At 37.1% G+C, this 17,458-nt stretch overlaps 1 protein-coding gene across 1 annotated transcript in view; it reads right to left on the reverse strand.

Annotated features, from left to right (window-relative positions):
- Window positions 1–17,458, reverse strand: part of LOC106882585 (unconventional myosin-Ia) — a 354,036-nt gene that overhangs the window by 24,795 nt on the left and 311,783 nt on the right. Inside the window, exons 11-20 of the mRNA XM_052974157.1 lie at window positions 17,154–17,260; window positions 15,985–16,132; window positions 15,000–15,118; window positions 14,334–14,420; window positions 9,345–9,410; window positions 7,673–7,777; window positions 5,348–5,410; window positions 3,265–3,459; window positions 1,443–1,557; window positions 220–275 (exon numbers count right to left, since the gene is read on the reverse strand). Of these exons, the coding sequence (XP_052830117.1) occupies window positions 220–275; window positions 1,443–1,557; window positions 3,265–3,459; window positions 5,348–5,410; window positions 7,673–7,777; window positions 9,345–9,410; window positions 14,334–14,420; window positions 15,000–15,118; window positions 15,985–16,132; window positions 17,154–17,260 (1,061 nt within the window). The remainder of the gene's footprint in view (window positions 1–219; window positions 276–1,442; window positions 1,558–3,264; window positions 3,460–5,347; window positions 5,411–7,672; window positions 7,778–9,344; window positions 9,411–14,333; window positions 14,421–14,999; window positions 15,119–15,984; window positions 16,133–17,153; window positions 17,261–17,458) is intronic.

A 17,458-nucleotide genomic window follows, 5' to 3' on the forward strand; every position in this document is an offset into this window, starting at 1 on the left:
TATATATATTTACCTATTTCATTTAGGCATTGTTAAACTAATACCTTGGCATAGAACTCAATATACATATGCTTCAGAATGAAACATTACTTGAGTACAGAGCAGTTATAAGAAAAAAAGATGATAAAAGAATAAATGATAAGATAATCATTTATTCCTTTGTCATCTTATTTTCTTATGTACGCATATCTGTATACAGATGTAATTAAACATACTTACTTTGAATTGCGAGCCGGCAGTGGCTGGACGTTTTAAAGATGGGCGAGCGGGATTTCCTATCAATGATAAAGACAAATAGAATAGAATACGTATATGTGAGTGTATAAGTATATGAATATTTCATCACTATCATCTTTTTCTTCTTTTTCCAGCCGAGCGTAACCATGTATCTCCTCAGCAGTAAGACAGTTGTTCCATCTCCCCCGCCGTACTAGTACCTCTCCACACCTGGCATAAACCATTTCCTTCGACACCATACTCTTCTCAGTCAAGGGGTCTTCTTTACTTGTGAGTTGCTTTGCAGCTTCACTAGAGCTGGTGACATGCAAAATCACCCACTGCACTCTGTAAAGTGGTTGGTGTTAGGAAGAGCACCCAGCTATAGAAACCATGCCAAAAGCAGCCAATAGATCTTGATACAGTCTTCTCACCTGCTGGATTCTGTCAAACCATTTGATCCATGCCAGCATTGAATACAAACGAATGGTGATGATTTAAATATAACATCTACGAAATTAAGTTAAAATAGTATTAAAACTGTTACATATTATAACAAGGTTATTTGTAGAGATGAGGTGTAGTTTGTTGAATTATTCCCAGTATATAACTGTTATTCAATGTATCACAAGAGATGAAAGGCAAAGTTGACCTCACTGACATTTGAAAACAGAATATAAAGAGCCTGAAGAAATTCTTCAAAGTACTTTTTCTGATATTCAAATGATTCTGCCAGTTTGCCAGCCTAAATAATGGTTTCTATAATAAAGGCTTGGAATATTTTTGGTAGAGGAGAGGATTAGTCAATGAAATCCACCTAGTTCATGACTGGTATTATTTTTTATTAGTGCCTAAAGCAGTGGTTCTCAACCTGTCGTCTGTGGACCCCTAGTGGTCCGCAAAAGTATTACTGGGGGGGGGGGGTCTGTGAACTATATTCAGAATTTCACACACCCACACATACATAAGGACAAGTATATTAAAAGGGGTCCGTGGGAAAACTCGTTTAAATAAACGGTGGCCTTGGTAGTGAAAAGGTTGGGAACCACTGGCCTAAAGGATAAATGGCAAACTCAACCTTAGAACTCAAACTGTTAAGGTCTGTAAGTAAAGAACAGTTCTTTACTTTTCTTGTAACATCACAGATTTCAGTTGCATAACAACAACAATTGCAAAATGAGGAAGAATCGATAGAGGATGTAAGATGTTCAAAAAATGCGGCTCACCTTCTGGGAATAAGTCTTTTAGTAAAGGATGTTTACATCTGTACATGGCTTGAGACAAATCACGGAACAAAAGGTCATTGTTTTTATCAACAAACCCTTCAACCCTATAGGTTACCTGATGGAACAGGAAGCAAAAGGAAATATATATATAAACAGGTACAAAAAACATGCTTAGAGTAATAATAATAATGGTTTCAAATCTTGGCACAAAGCTAGCAATATTGTGGGGGTAAGTCAGTCACATCAACTTCAGTGCTCAACTGGTACTTACTTTATCAACCGCAAAAGAATAAAAGGCCAAGTTGACTTTGGCAGAATTTGAACTCAGAATGTAAAGACGGACAAAATGCCACTAAGCATTTTGTCTGGCATGCTAATAGATGTGCCCGCTTGCCACCCAAATAGTAATCATACCCTGATGCCATACCAGGCAGTGGCTCTCATGGCTTCTCATCTTAACTGATTGGAAGTGTTATCATGTACATTGATTTGTCTTGGTATAAAAGATGGGCTACAGCAAATATTCTGCTCAATACCACAGATTTACTTGTCATTTGTTTGACCTTAACCAGTTGAGCATGTCCCTTAGTGGCTGATGATGATATGTGCATCTCTGATCATGAGCAGAAGTAGTGGGGGAGCATCATAGCCATGTGTTGAGAGGAATTCTTTGAAAGTTTGAATAATTCACCTCTGAAACTTTCAAAGAATTCCTCTGTTTCATTCAACATCCGTAGACAACCGTTATTGAGCTGGATGGGCTACTCAACCTAAAGAAAATTCTAACTGGGCCCACCTGCAAGGTCATGTGCTGTTTATCTTGATATGAGGTTACCATGCTGCACACATATGGCAGTGATGCATGTGCTTGGTGTACCCTTATCAGACGGGTAGTCATGATCGATGTACTGGGCTTCATATATTTTACCCCAGTGTCACTTTGATGGCATGCACTGCTCTCTCACTCAATAATAATAATAATAATGGTTTCAAATTTTTTGAGGGAAAGAAGCATGATCCTCTCTTGAGTGGTACTTATTTCATAGACCCCCCAAAAATATGAAAGGCAAAGTTGACCTCAGTGAGATTTGAACTCATAATGTAATGAGCAGGAATAAATATCTGTCAAGGTCTCCAAAAAAGGTTAGCAGAATGAAGAGATCAGTTTGTGGTCAGCAACCTGGTTTGAGTGGTTCTAATATAATGGACTCCATTTTAAAGACAGCCAGTGGTCAACAGATTAAATCTACAAATACAGGAACGGTCCTTCTATTGACCATCCACAGAAATTTCCTACCAAATTTTCCTCACAAAACTTTAGTTGATATTCAGTGGAGTATATTTAACCCTTTAACATTTAAACTGGCCAAATCCAACCCAAATATTCTCCTTGTTTTATGTTCAAACCTGTGTGATCTAGCCTTGCACACTTACCCAACACTATCATTTTAAAAATACACAATCAAATCATTGAATTCATGAAGGTACGTGATTAATTCAAAACAATGTGAATAAATTAGCATTACATTTGACAGAGTAATCTGAATGCTAAAGGGTTAAATTATCGTCTGTCTTAGAAAAGGAAGAGACTATGAGTGAATCCAGGAGATTTCCAGAGTTCTGGAAACAAACTTTAAACAAAAATGGACAAGCTGGAATGCCTTTATTCCCCTGATGAATCTGAGGTGAGCTGAGGGTGTTAAACAAGAACAAGAACAACAACAGGAAGTTAAATATAAAATGAGATGAGAAATGAAATGAGAGGAGATAGGAATTATGCAATGACGAGGAGATGATCAATTATAAATATTATGTCACTTACTGCGCCTGCATAATGTTTGAGGCGAAAAGATTCATGAGGCAACGTTCTGTCAGACATGCTTTTTTTACAGCCGCGACTTTCGTAATGAGGATGTTCTGAACAAATGGAGTCAAGTTTTGCAAGGAATGTTAAATCTGTGACGGTTCCTGGTCGAAGGCACTCTTCATCAAGCATCGCTAAAACTCCTACATTGTTCTGAAACAGAATACATAACTATATATTTATACATATCTTTTGAATTTGTTTTTATGGGAAATGTTTTGAATATGCAAATAAAACTCCTATTCCATTATGTCGGCCAAAGTCTAATGATGCTGATTGGTGAACCAGTTTTGGGGGTTGCATCTAGCTGTACTGATATAATGTAGGATAAATATAGTAATAATAACAATAATCCTTGGATGAAATTTATAAATATCAATTTATAAATTCCATCGAAGGATTATTGTTATTTGTATATTTATACATATATATGTACGGTAAACAAAACCCAATATATAGTTCAAAACATAACTACAAATATTTTGATAGTGCAGTTTATCCTAAATATGAGTCCATTGCACAATATATTAGATGATCCACATACACACACACAATTGGTGAACATTTGTGTTTGCCAAGAATGAAAAAAACACTCAATACATGAAATTGAGTATAGTTTGTTAAAATTTGGAATATCTTGACTTGTTACTCAGAGTTAAATGTATGAAAAAAGTTAAGAATTATGTCAATATATAAGTAAAAATGTTTCTCAATACTTTTGCTTAAATATATTGTTGAAGTACCTCTCTCTTTCTAATGACTCAATAATCAAACGTGAACTTAGCTTCAACTTGTAATAGTAGCAATTATCCTTTTTATAATAAGTATAAGGCCTGAAATTTTGGGGGAAAAGGATAATCAATTACATCGATTCTGATGATCAATTGATACTTATTTCATTGACTCTGGAAGGTTGAAAGGCAAAGTCGACCGTAGCAGAATTTGAACTCAGAACATAATGATGGACGAAATGCCGCAAAACACTTTGCCCAGTGTTGCACAAGGCCAGCAATTTCAATGATTACAATAACCCCAGTATTCAACTGGTACTTATTTTATCAACCCAAAAGGATGAAAAGCAAAGTCGACCTTAGAGGAATTTGAACTCAGAATGTAAAGATGGACAAAATGCTGCTAAGTATTTTCCTGGCATGAAAAAAAAAAAAAAAATAATAATGATGGTTTCAAATGTTGCACAAGGCCAGCAGTTTTAAGTTTTAAGCTATTCTGCCAGCTTGTGGCCTTTTCTATCCAAAAGGGATTTTCTACCCAACATTTACATGCTATTACTTATAGCTTTATGGGTGCTATGAGATCCGCTGTTCCAAAACACAAATCTTTTATCTTTCACCTTTTTTTTACTAATTTCAGTCATTAGACTGGCCATACTGGGGCACTGCTCGGAAGAATATTTAACTGAATCAATTAACCCCAGTACTTATTCTCCTTTTTTAAGCTTGGTACTTATTATATCAGCCTCTTTTGTCAAACCACTAGGTTATGGGGACATAAACATACTGCTATCAGTTGTCAAGTAGAAGTAGGGTACATACACAAACGCACATGCATATATATATATATATACAATGGGCTTCTTTCAGTTTCTGTCTACTAAATCGACTCACAAGGCTTTGATTGACACAAAACAATAGAAGACACTTGCCCAAGGTGTCATACAGTGGGATTGAACCCAGAATCATGTAGTTGGGAAGTAAGCCAAGCCTGCACCTATATGATTTTCTGTTCTCTCAGAAGTGTATAAAATTCTTATGACATGAAAAATATATATCATCATCATCGTTTGACGTCTGCCTTCCATGCTGGCATATGTATGTGTGTATATAAAAACATAGATATATGTGTGTGTGTGTATATGAGAAAGACAGAGAGAAAGTAACACACAATCTACATAACCAGTCATAGAAACATTCAGGTGTGAGAAAGAAGACATACACACACATACATTCTCATATAACCAAAAGCACTAACACATATAAACATATACACACACACACACAAACTGAAAATTGTCATTACCTACCTTTTCAATTAATTCACATATCACAGCATTGTTGAAATAATCCACATGGATCCATTCAATTCCCTGAAAAAAATTGGGTCCAAAAAATATTAGGGTGTTTCACATGAAATGTCATGTTTGAGAAGTGTTAGAGAACTGATTTATCTCATCAAAGTATGATCCCTGTTCATTTATGACATTTACCTAACGTTTCTCTATGTCATATATTCCATCTTTAAAAAAAAAAAAGAACTCATCTTTTGCTGTGATAAACTGTCCGAATGCTTCAATTAACTCTTCTCTATTTAAGAATGTTTTATTGCTTATGGAAAGCTCACAATTCTTAAATAAGTGATGATCAGTTGGAAAGATATCAGGGGAATAGGGAGGATGTTGCAAAATCTCATAATTCAGGCTTTGCAACCAGTGGGATTGCTGTAAAGATGACACTTCTGCAAACCTTTATAGTATTGCATTTGATCCTGCATTTTGGCACATAGAAATCACAATTCAATCATGTACACAAACGAGATTTTATCCAATGAACAGCTGTTGTTTACTTGATAGTTCATTGATCTAACTATAACTTTCCATAGGTGAGGCCTATATCTACAACTGAACTGAGCACCAAAATTTCAGAGTGTCTCAAGTTGAGTTTGGTGTACACCAGGGTTTCTCAACTGGGGTCCACAGATGCAATATAGTACACTTGGGGTCCATGGTAATCTTTCAGAGGCCATGGAAAACTTATACTTCAGGTTAGTAATGTTTATGTGCAATTAACTGGGTATACACCCACAATAGACAAAGTATTTTATCAAGTTTTATACAAGTCCTAACAATATTTAATTATGAAAATACAACTGGATTTTTGATCTTCAAATAGCAATGGAGGTTCACCAAAGTAATATAGTTTTCTTCAATCATTCCAGGTACACTCAACCTGGAACGATTGAAGAAGACAACATACCACAACACCTGTATCTGATAGGTAAAAATTAGCCCAAATGTTGAGTTTCTATATGTGTCCTATTACCCTGTTGCATCAGAATGTTTTTGTTAATTTTATTGCATAAACACCGTTACTGTTAATGGAACAAATAAATTATTTTCCAATACATAAAGAAGCCTTATTTGTTATACTTTTAAATAACATAAACATGTTAGGTCATAGCAGACCACATCACCACAACATGAAGTGCAGAAGAAGTGTGCAATTTTATTATAAAGCCTATACACCACATAGGGATGGGTAAACATGTAGAAACAGGATACATTTACTAGCCACATGGTAGAAACATGTTGGATCATTTGGCTCCATGATATGAACACTATGTTTTTTTTAGAGGAAAATACATTAGTCACAAGTGGAGGCGCAATGGCCCAGTGGTTAGGGCAGCAGACTCGCAGTCATAGGATCGAGGTTTCGATTCCCAGACCGGGCGTTGTGAGTGTTTATTGAGCGAAAACACCTAAAAGCTCCACGAGGCTCCGGCAGGGGATGGTAGCGAACCCTGCTGTACTCTTTCACCACAACTTTCTCTCAATCTTACTTCCTGTTTCTGGTGTACTTGTAATTCAAAGGGTCAGCCTTGTCACACTCTGTGTCACGCTGAATATCCCCGAGAACTACGTTAAGGGTACACGTGTCTGTGGAGTGCTCAGCCACTTGCACGTTAATTTCCCGAGCAGGCTGTTCCGTTGATCGGATCAACTGGAACCCTCGCTGTCGTAAGCGACGGAGTGCCAACAACAACAACATTAATCACTATTTATTGTTACTGTTGTTGTCTTCCATAATTCTGCTTGAAAAGACAAGCAAACAGACAAACAGGCAGAACTACATCACAACATGGAGGTTGTTAAAAACAATGACTCGTCACTTAATGCGACATATCAGAGAGAGTGATTACAGTAATAATAGGTGATGATGGTGGTTGTGGTGATGGTTATAATGGTATGGGTATTGGTGATATTGATGATAATGGTGGTGGTAGTAATGGTGGTATGAATGAAAGTGATAGTGGTGATGTGGTGGTGGGTGTGGTGGGTGTTATCATGATGGCGGTGGTGATGACGATGATGACGATGATGATGATGATGATGACGACGATGACGATGATGATGGTGACGATGATGACGATGATGATGGTGACGATGATGACGGTGACGATGATGACGATGATGATGGTGACGATGATAGTATTTAACACTAGCAATTAAAATTAACAATTAGATAATGCCAAACTATCTTGTATTTAATTATGAATATTGCAACATGGAAAAACAAAAATCTCAGAAAACTTCAAGACACCAAAAATTGGTAAGGAATCCAACAATTCTTACCTCCTTCACATATTCTTCTTGTTCTTCTTTTAAGGTTAATTCAATAAAAATTTGTTGTAATTTCTCATTACAGTAATTAATGATAAACTGTTCAAAACTATTGTTCTGTCAAAACAAGAAGATTGGAAAAGATTAAGAAATGAAAATCAGGAAATTCTAGAAGAAGCAAGAAAAAATGGTTAACTTGGTAATGTCTTGAACAGTCGTGGGAGAAGACATGTGACTTAGTAGCTAGGATATTCAGCTTATGATCATAAAGTCACGAGTTCAATTCCTGGTGGTGTGTCGTGTCCTTGAGCAAGACACTTTACTTCTCATTGCTCCAGTCCAGTCAGCTGGCAAGAATGAGTTGTACCTGTAATTCAAAGGGGTCAGCCTTGTCACACATTGTGTCATGCTGAATCTCCCTGAGAACTACATTAAGGATACATGTGCTTGTGGAGTGATGGCCACTTGCATGTTAATTTTATGGTCTGTTGATCAAATCAACTAGAACACTCATCGTCATAACTGATGGAGAACCAAGCTATGGCAGTTATGGGTAACTTTTATGTAAAGCAGGGTGCATGAGACATGGTCCATCATCAGGCAGGCTCACATTAAACAAAAAATTCTAAGCAATTATTTTCTTTTTTCGCTGGCCACTGAGAAAGTTCCATGGACCACTATTGGCACATGAGTGGTATAACAAGATGAAAATGTTAACGGTCTCCTTCCTTCCTTCCCTATGAAGACAAGACCAAGGCAATGCAGTTACTTGAGCTCTCAACATGACACCACCCACCAATCCCTATCTACTACTCCAGAGCAAAACTCTTCAATGCTGGCATAATCGATGCCCTTCTTTAGACATGCCCACATCACATGACTGGGATAACAAAATAAGAGTGCTAAATGTCCCTTACCTTCACTAGGAAGAGAAGGCCAAGGCACCCTCCATCCACCCCCATCTACCATGCCAGAGAGAAGCTCTTTAACTCTGGCTTAGTTGATGTCCTTCTTCATTTGTGCCCATATCTTCTAATCACTATGCATGGTGTTCCCAGTAGACAAGTCTTGAAGCGATGAGGTCAGAATGTCACATGTTGGGATGTCACATGTCACACATAATCCTCAGATATCTTGATAAATGTATCTTTTGCGTCACCAATGACAGAACAGCAGAATGGTCAATGTTCAGGATTTACATCCACTAGATCAGGGGCTTTCAAACTTTTTGACTTGCGGACCCCTTTATATTTCAGGCTTTACCTTAGGGACCCCCTTATAAACGCTTATGAAATTTATACATAAATATTTGCTTAAAATAACATATATTTTTACATTTATTTATTTAACAAATAGGTTTATTGTCAATTAAAAGATTTCGATTAAAAACATATATAAAATCAAATTGCCCATAAAAAGTATTTGCTGTCCACGGACCCCCTGTCTTGTCCTTGCAGACCCCCTACGGTCCGAGGACCAGTTTGAAAACCCCTGCACTAGATATCTAAGACCAAATGGACAATCCTGCTGTAACATCCCTCTCAGGATTTATTCATGTTCTACTTCATAATACAGTACAAATTTAACGGTAGAAATGGACAACAAAGGTTTTAGTATAGATCAACAGGGAAGACATAATATAGTACCAGGGATGACATACAAATCAGGTTCAAAAGTAACTCACCTCAAAAACTTCAAACCCATATATGTCTAACACACCCATCACTTTTGTTTTGTTTTTTTTCTTCACCTGAAACAGGAAAACAAAAACAAGAAAATGTTATCATACTCACACACACATTTGCAAAACATCTTTTGCATCCAGACTTTAGAATAAATATTGGGTTGTCCGGAAAGTTCATGCCGATTTTTAAAGGAAAGAAAAAGGTCAATAACTTGAAAATACCCTCTTCCCAGAATTGAGGTGGGTGCATGGCAAATGAGTCGAAAGGTAAGCTACTATAAATCGGCACAAACTTTCCGGACAACCCAAGAAATGCCATCTCTGGACAGTGTATGTGATGACTAACAGAGCTGGAGACAGGAAGGGCATCTAGTGCTGTAGCAGTGTACTGTGTTGTATTAGTTTTCCTCTCACCTATTTGAATGTGTGGGGATGTCTTCTCCAGCAGTGCACACTGCTAGTTCATTGGGCATCAATGGAATGCAAAAGCCTGCTGCTTTCTATAAAGTGCAAGGCATTAGATGGAGTAACTTTACATTAAGGAGTGGAATGTATAATATGGTCCCAGCAGACAAAATGGAAAAGGTGTTACCCTGGAGGATGGTGAGGGAGACATGCTGGAACAGCCACTATGACTCACTGGGCTCACATTTGCAGACAGCCATCTCCACTCTGAGAACAGTGAGCAGGGATAGGGTCTGGGGTCTGAGAACACTGGAAGTCTCCATTACCAACGGTCCTCTGTCATCTCCTTAATGAAGTTAATTATCCTGAGATTAGCCTTCATCATTTGGTCCTCTTCTTCCCCAGTCTCTTTTTTTCCACACATTTCGGCCACTACCAGGACCCTAAAAATCATGCAAATGGCATCAACCACCCACATTACATATCCATATCATCACAATCGCCTCAAGTCCACTCTGTATCTGATTCCTCTCAGCTCTTCCTCTGCCTCTGCCACCTACAACTATTTCAACTCCTCTCTCATCATCATCATCGTTTAACGTCCGCTTTCCATGCTAGCATGGGTTGGACGAGCATGGGTTGATACATTATATGAACTAACTAATCCTTGATTTTAACAACCTCCATCTTTGATGTAGTTCTGGTTCTCTGTTTGTCTACCTGCTTGTCTTTTCCAGCAGAACTTTGGAAACCTAACAAAACAACACCACCAACAACAACTGTAGATAGTGACTAATGTGTTTTCCTAAATCTAAAAAACCCTAACATTTCAAAACCAGCACAGCATGCCGGCTTTAGTTCTCTCCATCACTTTCACATCCCCTACATTCACTGTCCATGTTTTACTAATATACAATATTGCACTCAACACTCCTGCACTATACACTCTGCCCTTCAAAGAGAGAGAGAGAGAGAGAGAGAATTCCTTTATTGTAAGCACGGGTTGTAGCTCTCTCATACACATGCGCACATGTATTCATTCATACAAACATACCAACATACATGCACATATACAATATAATTTCATAGTGACACACGTGGCCGTTGCCAGTACCGCCTGACTGGCCTTCGTGCAGATGACACGTAAAAGCACTCACTACGCTCTCTGAGTGGTTGGTGTTAGGAAGGGCATCCAGCTGTAGAAACTCTGCCAAATCAGATTGAAGCCTGGTGTTGCCATCCGGTTTCACCAATCCTCAGTCAAATCGTCCAACCCATGCTAGCATGGAAAGCGGACGTTAAACGACGATGATGATGATGACACAGTATGTGTTAATCAACTGGTTTTCTTTGTGGACTACTGACTTAAAATGCCAGAGATATGTTCCATGGAAGTTGACCACGGCTAACAATAACAACACCACCACCTCCAACAGCAACAACAACATGAACACTTGCTTATCTGCGATCTTCAGAAAAAAGTTCAATAATATACTAGCTCTGATACTCTATGAAGAATGTAGTGATGTGTGAAAGCATTACGCAGTAGAGCTCACCGATTCCTTAACTTGCACACAGACAAATTCTTCACAGTTCAACTATTTCACTTTCTATAGAAATCATTCAAACACTGAAGAATAAAAGATACCTGTATGTGTGTGTGTGTGTGTGTGTGTGTGTGTACACACACACACAAAGAAAGAATGACAGAGAACTTTTTTTGGTTAGATAACCGGATGGATTCTGAGGGGAATTTTCTTCATAAGTTCAAGTAAAGGTCATACATACCTTCATACACAGATACATACATTATATATATATGTACGTATATATATATATATATATATGTATATATACATACACATACATATATACATACACATACATATATACATACATATATATACATACACACAACAATGTTTGTGTGTGTGTGTGTGAGAGAGAGAGAGAGGGACTTTCTATACAAACATTTCACATTATCCAGAATTCTATCTAACATTTGCTCAAATTTTTGATAAAAAAATACCTAAATTCAAAGACTTGTATATCTTTCTAATAATCAATTACTTCTTAGTTTTTTTGCCCAGTGTTCTTAAAACATGACAGATTTGTAACACAACCAGCATCTCCACTTCATCTGTTTGTATCTTTATGAGTACACCTGTGGCTATATATGTAAGTCTATCTATGTATCACACATTATGTCTTTGTATTTGTGTATGTGTGTGAGTACATCTATTCATCTATCACCCCTTCCTTTCTCATTCATAAACACAAGAGTATTATTATAGTAGATTATCTCAATAACCATGGGAGCTATGAAAAAATACAAAACCCACCAACACCACCGGATCACTCTACACATCTGTGTAATCTTTCACACTATTCCACCCAGCTGTTTGACCATGAATCCCAAGAGAAGAAAGAATCACCCATGTCAAATTTATATATACACACACACATACATGTGTATATATATATATATATATACATACACACACACACACACACACTAAATGACAAGTCATATGCATATATATATATTCATACACACACACACACTAAATGACAAGTCATACGCATATATATATATTTATGTATGTATATATGTGTGTGCATATATATATATATATATATATATATATTACACACACACACACTAAATGACAAGTCATGCATATATATATATTTATGTATGTATATATGTGTGTGTGCATATATATATATATATATATATATATATTCATACACACACTAAATGACAAGTCATACGCATATATATATATATTTATGTATGTATATATGTGTGTGTGCATATATATATATACACACACACAAACACATTAAACAATGATGATTATATATATGTATATGTGTGTGTGTGTGTGTTCAACTGTTAATCCCTACATAGTTTTGCTCTCTCTCTATTTTTCCATTCTCTCTCTACTTTTTTCCTCTCATCCCTTTCTGCCAAAGAGCATAAGCTCGAAATGTCAAAGACTTTTCCATTCTTCCTGAGTGTCAAACTAATAAGTCTGCTTGTTATTCCCTCTCTTGTCTTTGTCTTTTGTTTTCTGTAAATTTGAATTTTATAAATATAAATATATATATACATAAATATATATAATCACCATCAGTGTTTTAATGTCCACCTGTCTATGCTCACCTGCCTCAGAAGGAATTTGTTATATACCCCTTTTATCTTTTACTTGTTTTAGACATTGCACTAACCTGGTACTTATTCTATTGGTCTCTTATGTTGAACCATTAACTTATGGAAATGTAAACAAACTAACACCAGTTGTCAAGTGGTGGTGGGGAAAAAAACAGAAACACAAAGACATATGCAGACTTATATGACAGGCTTCTTTCAGTTTCCATCTACCAAATCCACTCACCAGGCTTTGGCCAGCTCATGACTATGGTAGGAGACACTTGCCCAAGGTGCCATCAGTGTGTGTGTGTATAATTGAGCCTTTGTAGGGTAGATTTAATTTAGACACAGTCTGCATTAGAATTCCCTCTCTGGGTCATGTGATACTTGTTTTTATGCTAATTGTTAAGTGTTGACTGCTGTCCTTTTTTTTAATTGTTTCAATCATTTGACTATGGCCATGCTGGGGCAATACCTAGAAGGATTTTTCATCAAACAAATCAACCCCAGTGCTCACATATTTTTTTTTAAGCCTGGTACTTATTCTATCAATCTCTTTTCACTGGTTATCAAGTAGCAGTGGAGGAAAACGCAGACACAAACACACACACTCACGCACACACACACACACACGATGGGTTTCTAGTGGGACTGAACCTGGACCTACATGGTTGGGAAGCAACCATGCTGACACACTTGCACCTATGTGAGGAATGTTAAATGGATGACAGCAGTGAGTAGTGGTGGTGGTGGATGAGTGGTACAAAGTAGCTCTCTTGATGTCTCAGAAGGTATGGCAAAGTAGGTTAACTACAGGGCTATGTCTTCATAGTATACAAGTAAAAACTTACAGCAGGCATTTCATTGACTTTTTGGACACCAGTTCATTTATGTGAAACATCATTTTGGAATCTTATCCACAACAGAAACTATTTATCAAATGAACATTTGTCTTACGTCTGTTCCAGATCTGTCCCACATCTGCATTATATTTCTCTCATATCTACACCAGATCTGTCACACATACATACCAGACCAGTCACATATGTACCAGATGTATCACATCTGTGTTTGATCTGTTTTGTATCTGTACCATATCTGTCTCACATCTGTACCAGATCTGTTTCACATCTATTCCAGATCTGTCTAACATCTGCGACAAATGTGTCTCACATCTGCACTAGATCTGTCTCACATCTGCACTAGATCTGTCTCACATCTGAACCAGATCTGTCTAATATCTGTACAAGACTGCCACCTATACTAGGCTCTTGAATTTTATTCTCATCATTACTCATGCTGTCCATCACCAATTTCTTCAAAATTTATCTTTCATTCCCACATGGAGACAGTCTCACCATTTTGGAATTATTTCCAAAATGGTGAGATGGAAAATAACAGCATTGAAATTCTCAAAGACAACTTACCCTGATACCATCGTTGATTCTCTGCACCAACCATGAAAACATTCGACTATAAATGGCTTTTGATAAAGCATCTCTCGCATAGGCAGACTGTAAGGAAAAAGACAAGGTAACAAGGGTTACTGCTGGATATGGGGGTGGTGGATGACTGCGAGGATGGGGGTGATGGCAATGGTTGCAATGGCAGTGATGGTGATTATAGTGATGATTATGGTGGTGATGGTGAGTGTGGTAGGAGTCAGTTGAATATAGTAGTAGTGATGATGATGATGAGTGTGGTCATGGTAGTAGTGGGAGGTGTAATTGGTGGTGCTGTTCATAAACAGTGGTGGTGATGGTGTCACTGTAGTAGTGGCATATGTAGTAGTAACGGTGCTAGTTGTGGTAGTAGTAGTAGTGGTAGTAACGGTTGTATGAGGTTGTAATTATAGTGATGGACAGAGTAGCAATAGTGGTCTAAGAAATGATGATAGCAGTGGTGGTGGCGGAGTAAGTGAAGGGGTGGTAGGGATAGTGTAGATGGTAGTGGTAATGTTGTAGTTGAAGGATCAGCAGTAGTAGTAGTGTAAGTGCTAGTGGTATCATAAATAATAGTAGTAGTTGTAGTATAGGAGGTTGTGGTAGTTGTAGTTGACGTACATGTGGTTGTAATATATAAGAAATACTTACATCAGCTGTGCTTAAGTCAGTTTTTAACTTCTCCCCACGGGCCTCGACAGTGCGTTGGGTTAAGGCAGTCTTCAGCTCTTCATAGGAACAACCTAACAGCTCGGCAACCTCCTGGGCCTCTGCAAGTGACACACAACTCATTAGAACATTACAGAACAGGAGTAGGTAGGGGCTACCACCCTGAGGCTATACTGTTGCATCTCAGATATGGAGGTACACAAATGATAAGACAATGACAAAACTGGGGGTGTGGCAAGGTAATGTTGTGGAACTTTATAAGTGATTTAGGGGGGGAAAACAAATGGAGAAGATTTTCCATAGGGGTATATATAAGATTGCATCAATTCTATGGCCTTTACATAGGGGTATATAATAGCTGGTTAGAGGTTACATTGAGGTGTGAAAGCATGTGACCAAGTGGTTGGGGTATTTGGCTAATGGTCTTAAGGTTGTGAGTTCAATACCGGATAGTGCTTTGTGACCTTGGGACTTTATTTCATGTTGCTCCAGTCCACTCAGCTGGTAAAAATAAGTTGTACCTGTGTTTCAAAAGGCCAGCTTTGTGAAACAGTGCCAAAGCTAACAGAGGAACTTGGTGCAGCCCTGCTGCTCAATGGATCCTGTCAAACTGTCCAACCCATGCCAGCATAGAAAATAGACATTAAATGAAAATGATATACATGCCATTCATTGATCATCATCATCATCATTTTATGTGAGTTTATGGATGCTCACAGGGGTCAGTCCTGTGTTATCCTAAATAGAACAACAGAGCAAACCCAACCAGCTTTGTTTTTCTGTTTATCCTACAGTGTGGACTGAGTGTGGTTTATTGCACCACCAACAGAACATTAAACATGTTGTCCCAAGCAGAAAATAAAAGCAGCCTTAAGATGTTGTAAGTGTGAGTGCTGATTATGAGTGTGAGTGATGATTATGAGCATGAGGTGTTGGTGTAATAATCTGAATGAAGGGCAGCACTTACCATACTCGTTCACTAAGACACAACCATTGGTGCCATCTACATTACTTCGATGGTGAAACTCTAAATTTCCCAACTTTAAAACACTGGAAACTAATTGAAACACTGCAAAGATTTCTTGGATTTGGAAACCAATTACTTCCATTCCATTCTGAAATGTTTAGAAATAAGATTTAGATAAATTATATGAGTGGGGTGTAATTACAGGTAGAAAGAAGGAATGCCTCTGTCTATGGATAATAGACATACAGACTACAGGTGTGGTGCTATTAAGCCTTTAACTGCAAAATAAAACTTCATGGTTAAGAAACTGGAATTTTGTGATATTATTTTAAGCTGGTTACCATACATTTCCCTGAGGAGAAGTTTACATTTTTAACATCACTGATTCCTATGGATTGCATAAATTGTAATTCTTCGAAACATATGTCGGAATAAAAGTATGAAGTTATAATATGCGTTTACTCCATTCTTTAAATTTATATATACTCAAATACCCAAAATATCAAGGAGTTTCTACCTCATAAACAGGAGTTACACCACAGTTATTTTGTGATTTTTGCTACCCTGGTATCTATTAACCAATTTATTTTATCCGAGTTATTTATTACTAGGAGAAAATAAATACATATAATAATATATATATATATATATATATATATACACACACACATGCACATGCACACACCCTTGCATGTTATACATAGGTACATACACACACACACACACAGTATACTGGTATTTATCTGGCTCATCTCATAAATTACAGCACAGTTTACCAGAGAGCATGCAATGACCCAATGTTGAAAATTAAGGAGTGGAGAACAAGAGAGAGAGAGATTAATTGATTTAATAATGGTTTCAAATTTTGGCATAAGGCCAGCAATTTTAAAGGGGTTGGGTGTAATCTGATTAAGTTAACCCCAGTGCTCAACCGGTTTTTATTTTATCAACCCCAAAAGGATGAAAGGTAAATTCAATCTCAGCAGAATTTGAACTCAGAATGTGACAACAGATAAAATACTGCTAAGTATTGTAGTTGACGTACATGTGGTATTTTAATGACTCTGCCAGCTTGTTACCTTCACAAGTTGATTAATAGTGACACTGTATTTAGCAATGATAAAAGATCACATACTCTTAGAAAAGATGTACCATGCTACAGCTCCTACCTTGACAGCATAGAAGTTCTCCTTATCATCGATGGTTCCAACCCGGACACAGCCACTGGTCTTCAGAAAATTGTAATTCTCAGCATTTCTAGAAATTTTTAAAGATTCTAAATTTGGAGAAAAAGAAATAAAAAATACAATGAAAAATAATTGTAGTAGTAGTTGGGGAGGTAATAGTGATAAATTTACTACAATGGATTAAACTAAAATACAGGCACAAACATGTATGTATGTGTTTGTATGCTTGTATGTACATATGCATGCATATATATATATATATATATATATATATATATATATATATA

Source organism: Octopus bimaculoides, chromosome 17 (genome assembly GCF_001194135.2).
Source record: "Octopus bimaculoides isolate UCB-OBI-ISO-001 chromosome 17, ASM119413v2, whole genome shotgun sequence".
Taxonomy (NCBI): domain Eukaryota; kingdom Metazoa; phylum Mollusca; class Cephalopoda; order Octopoda; family Octopodidae; genus Octopus; species Octopus bimaculoides.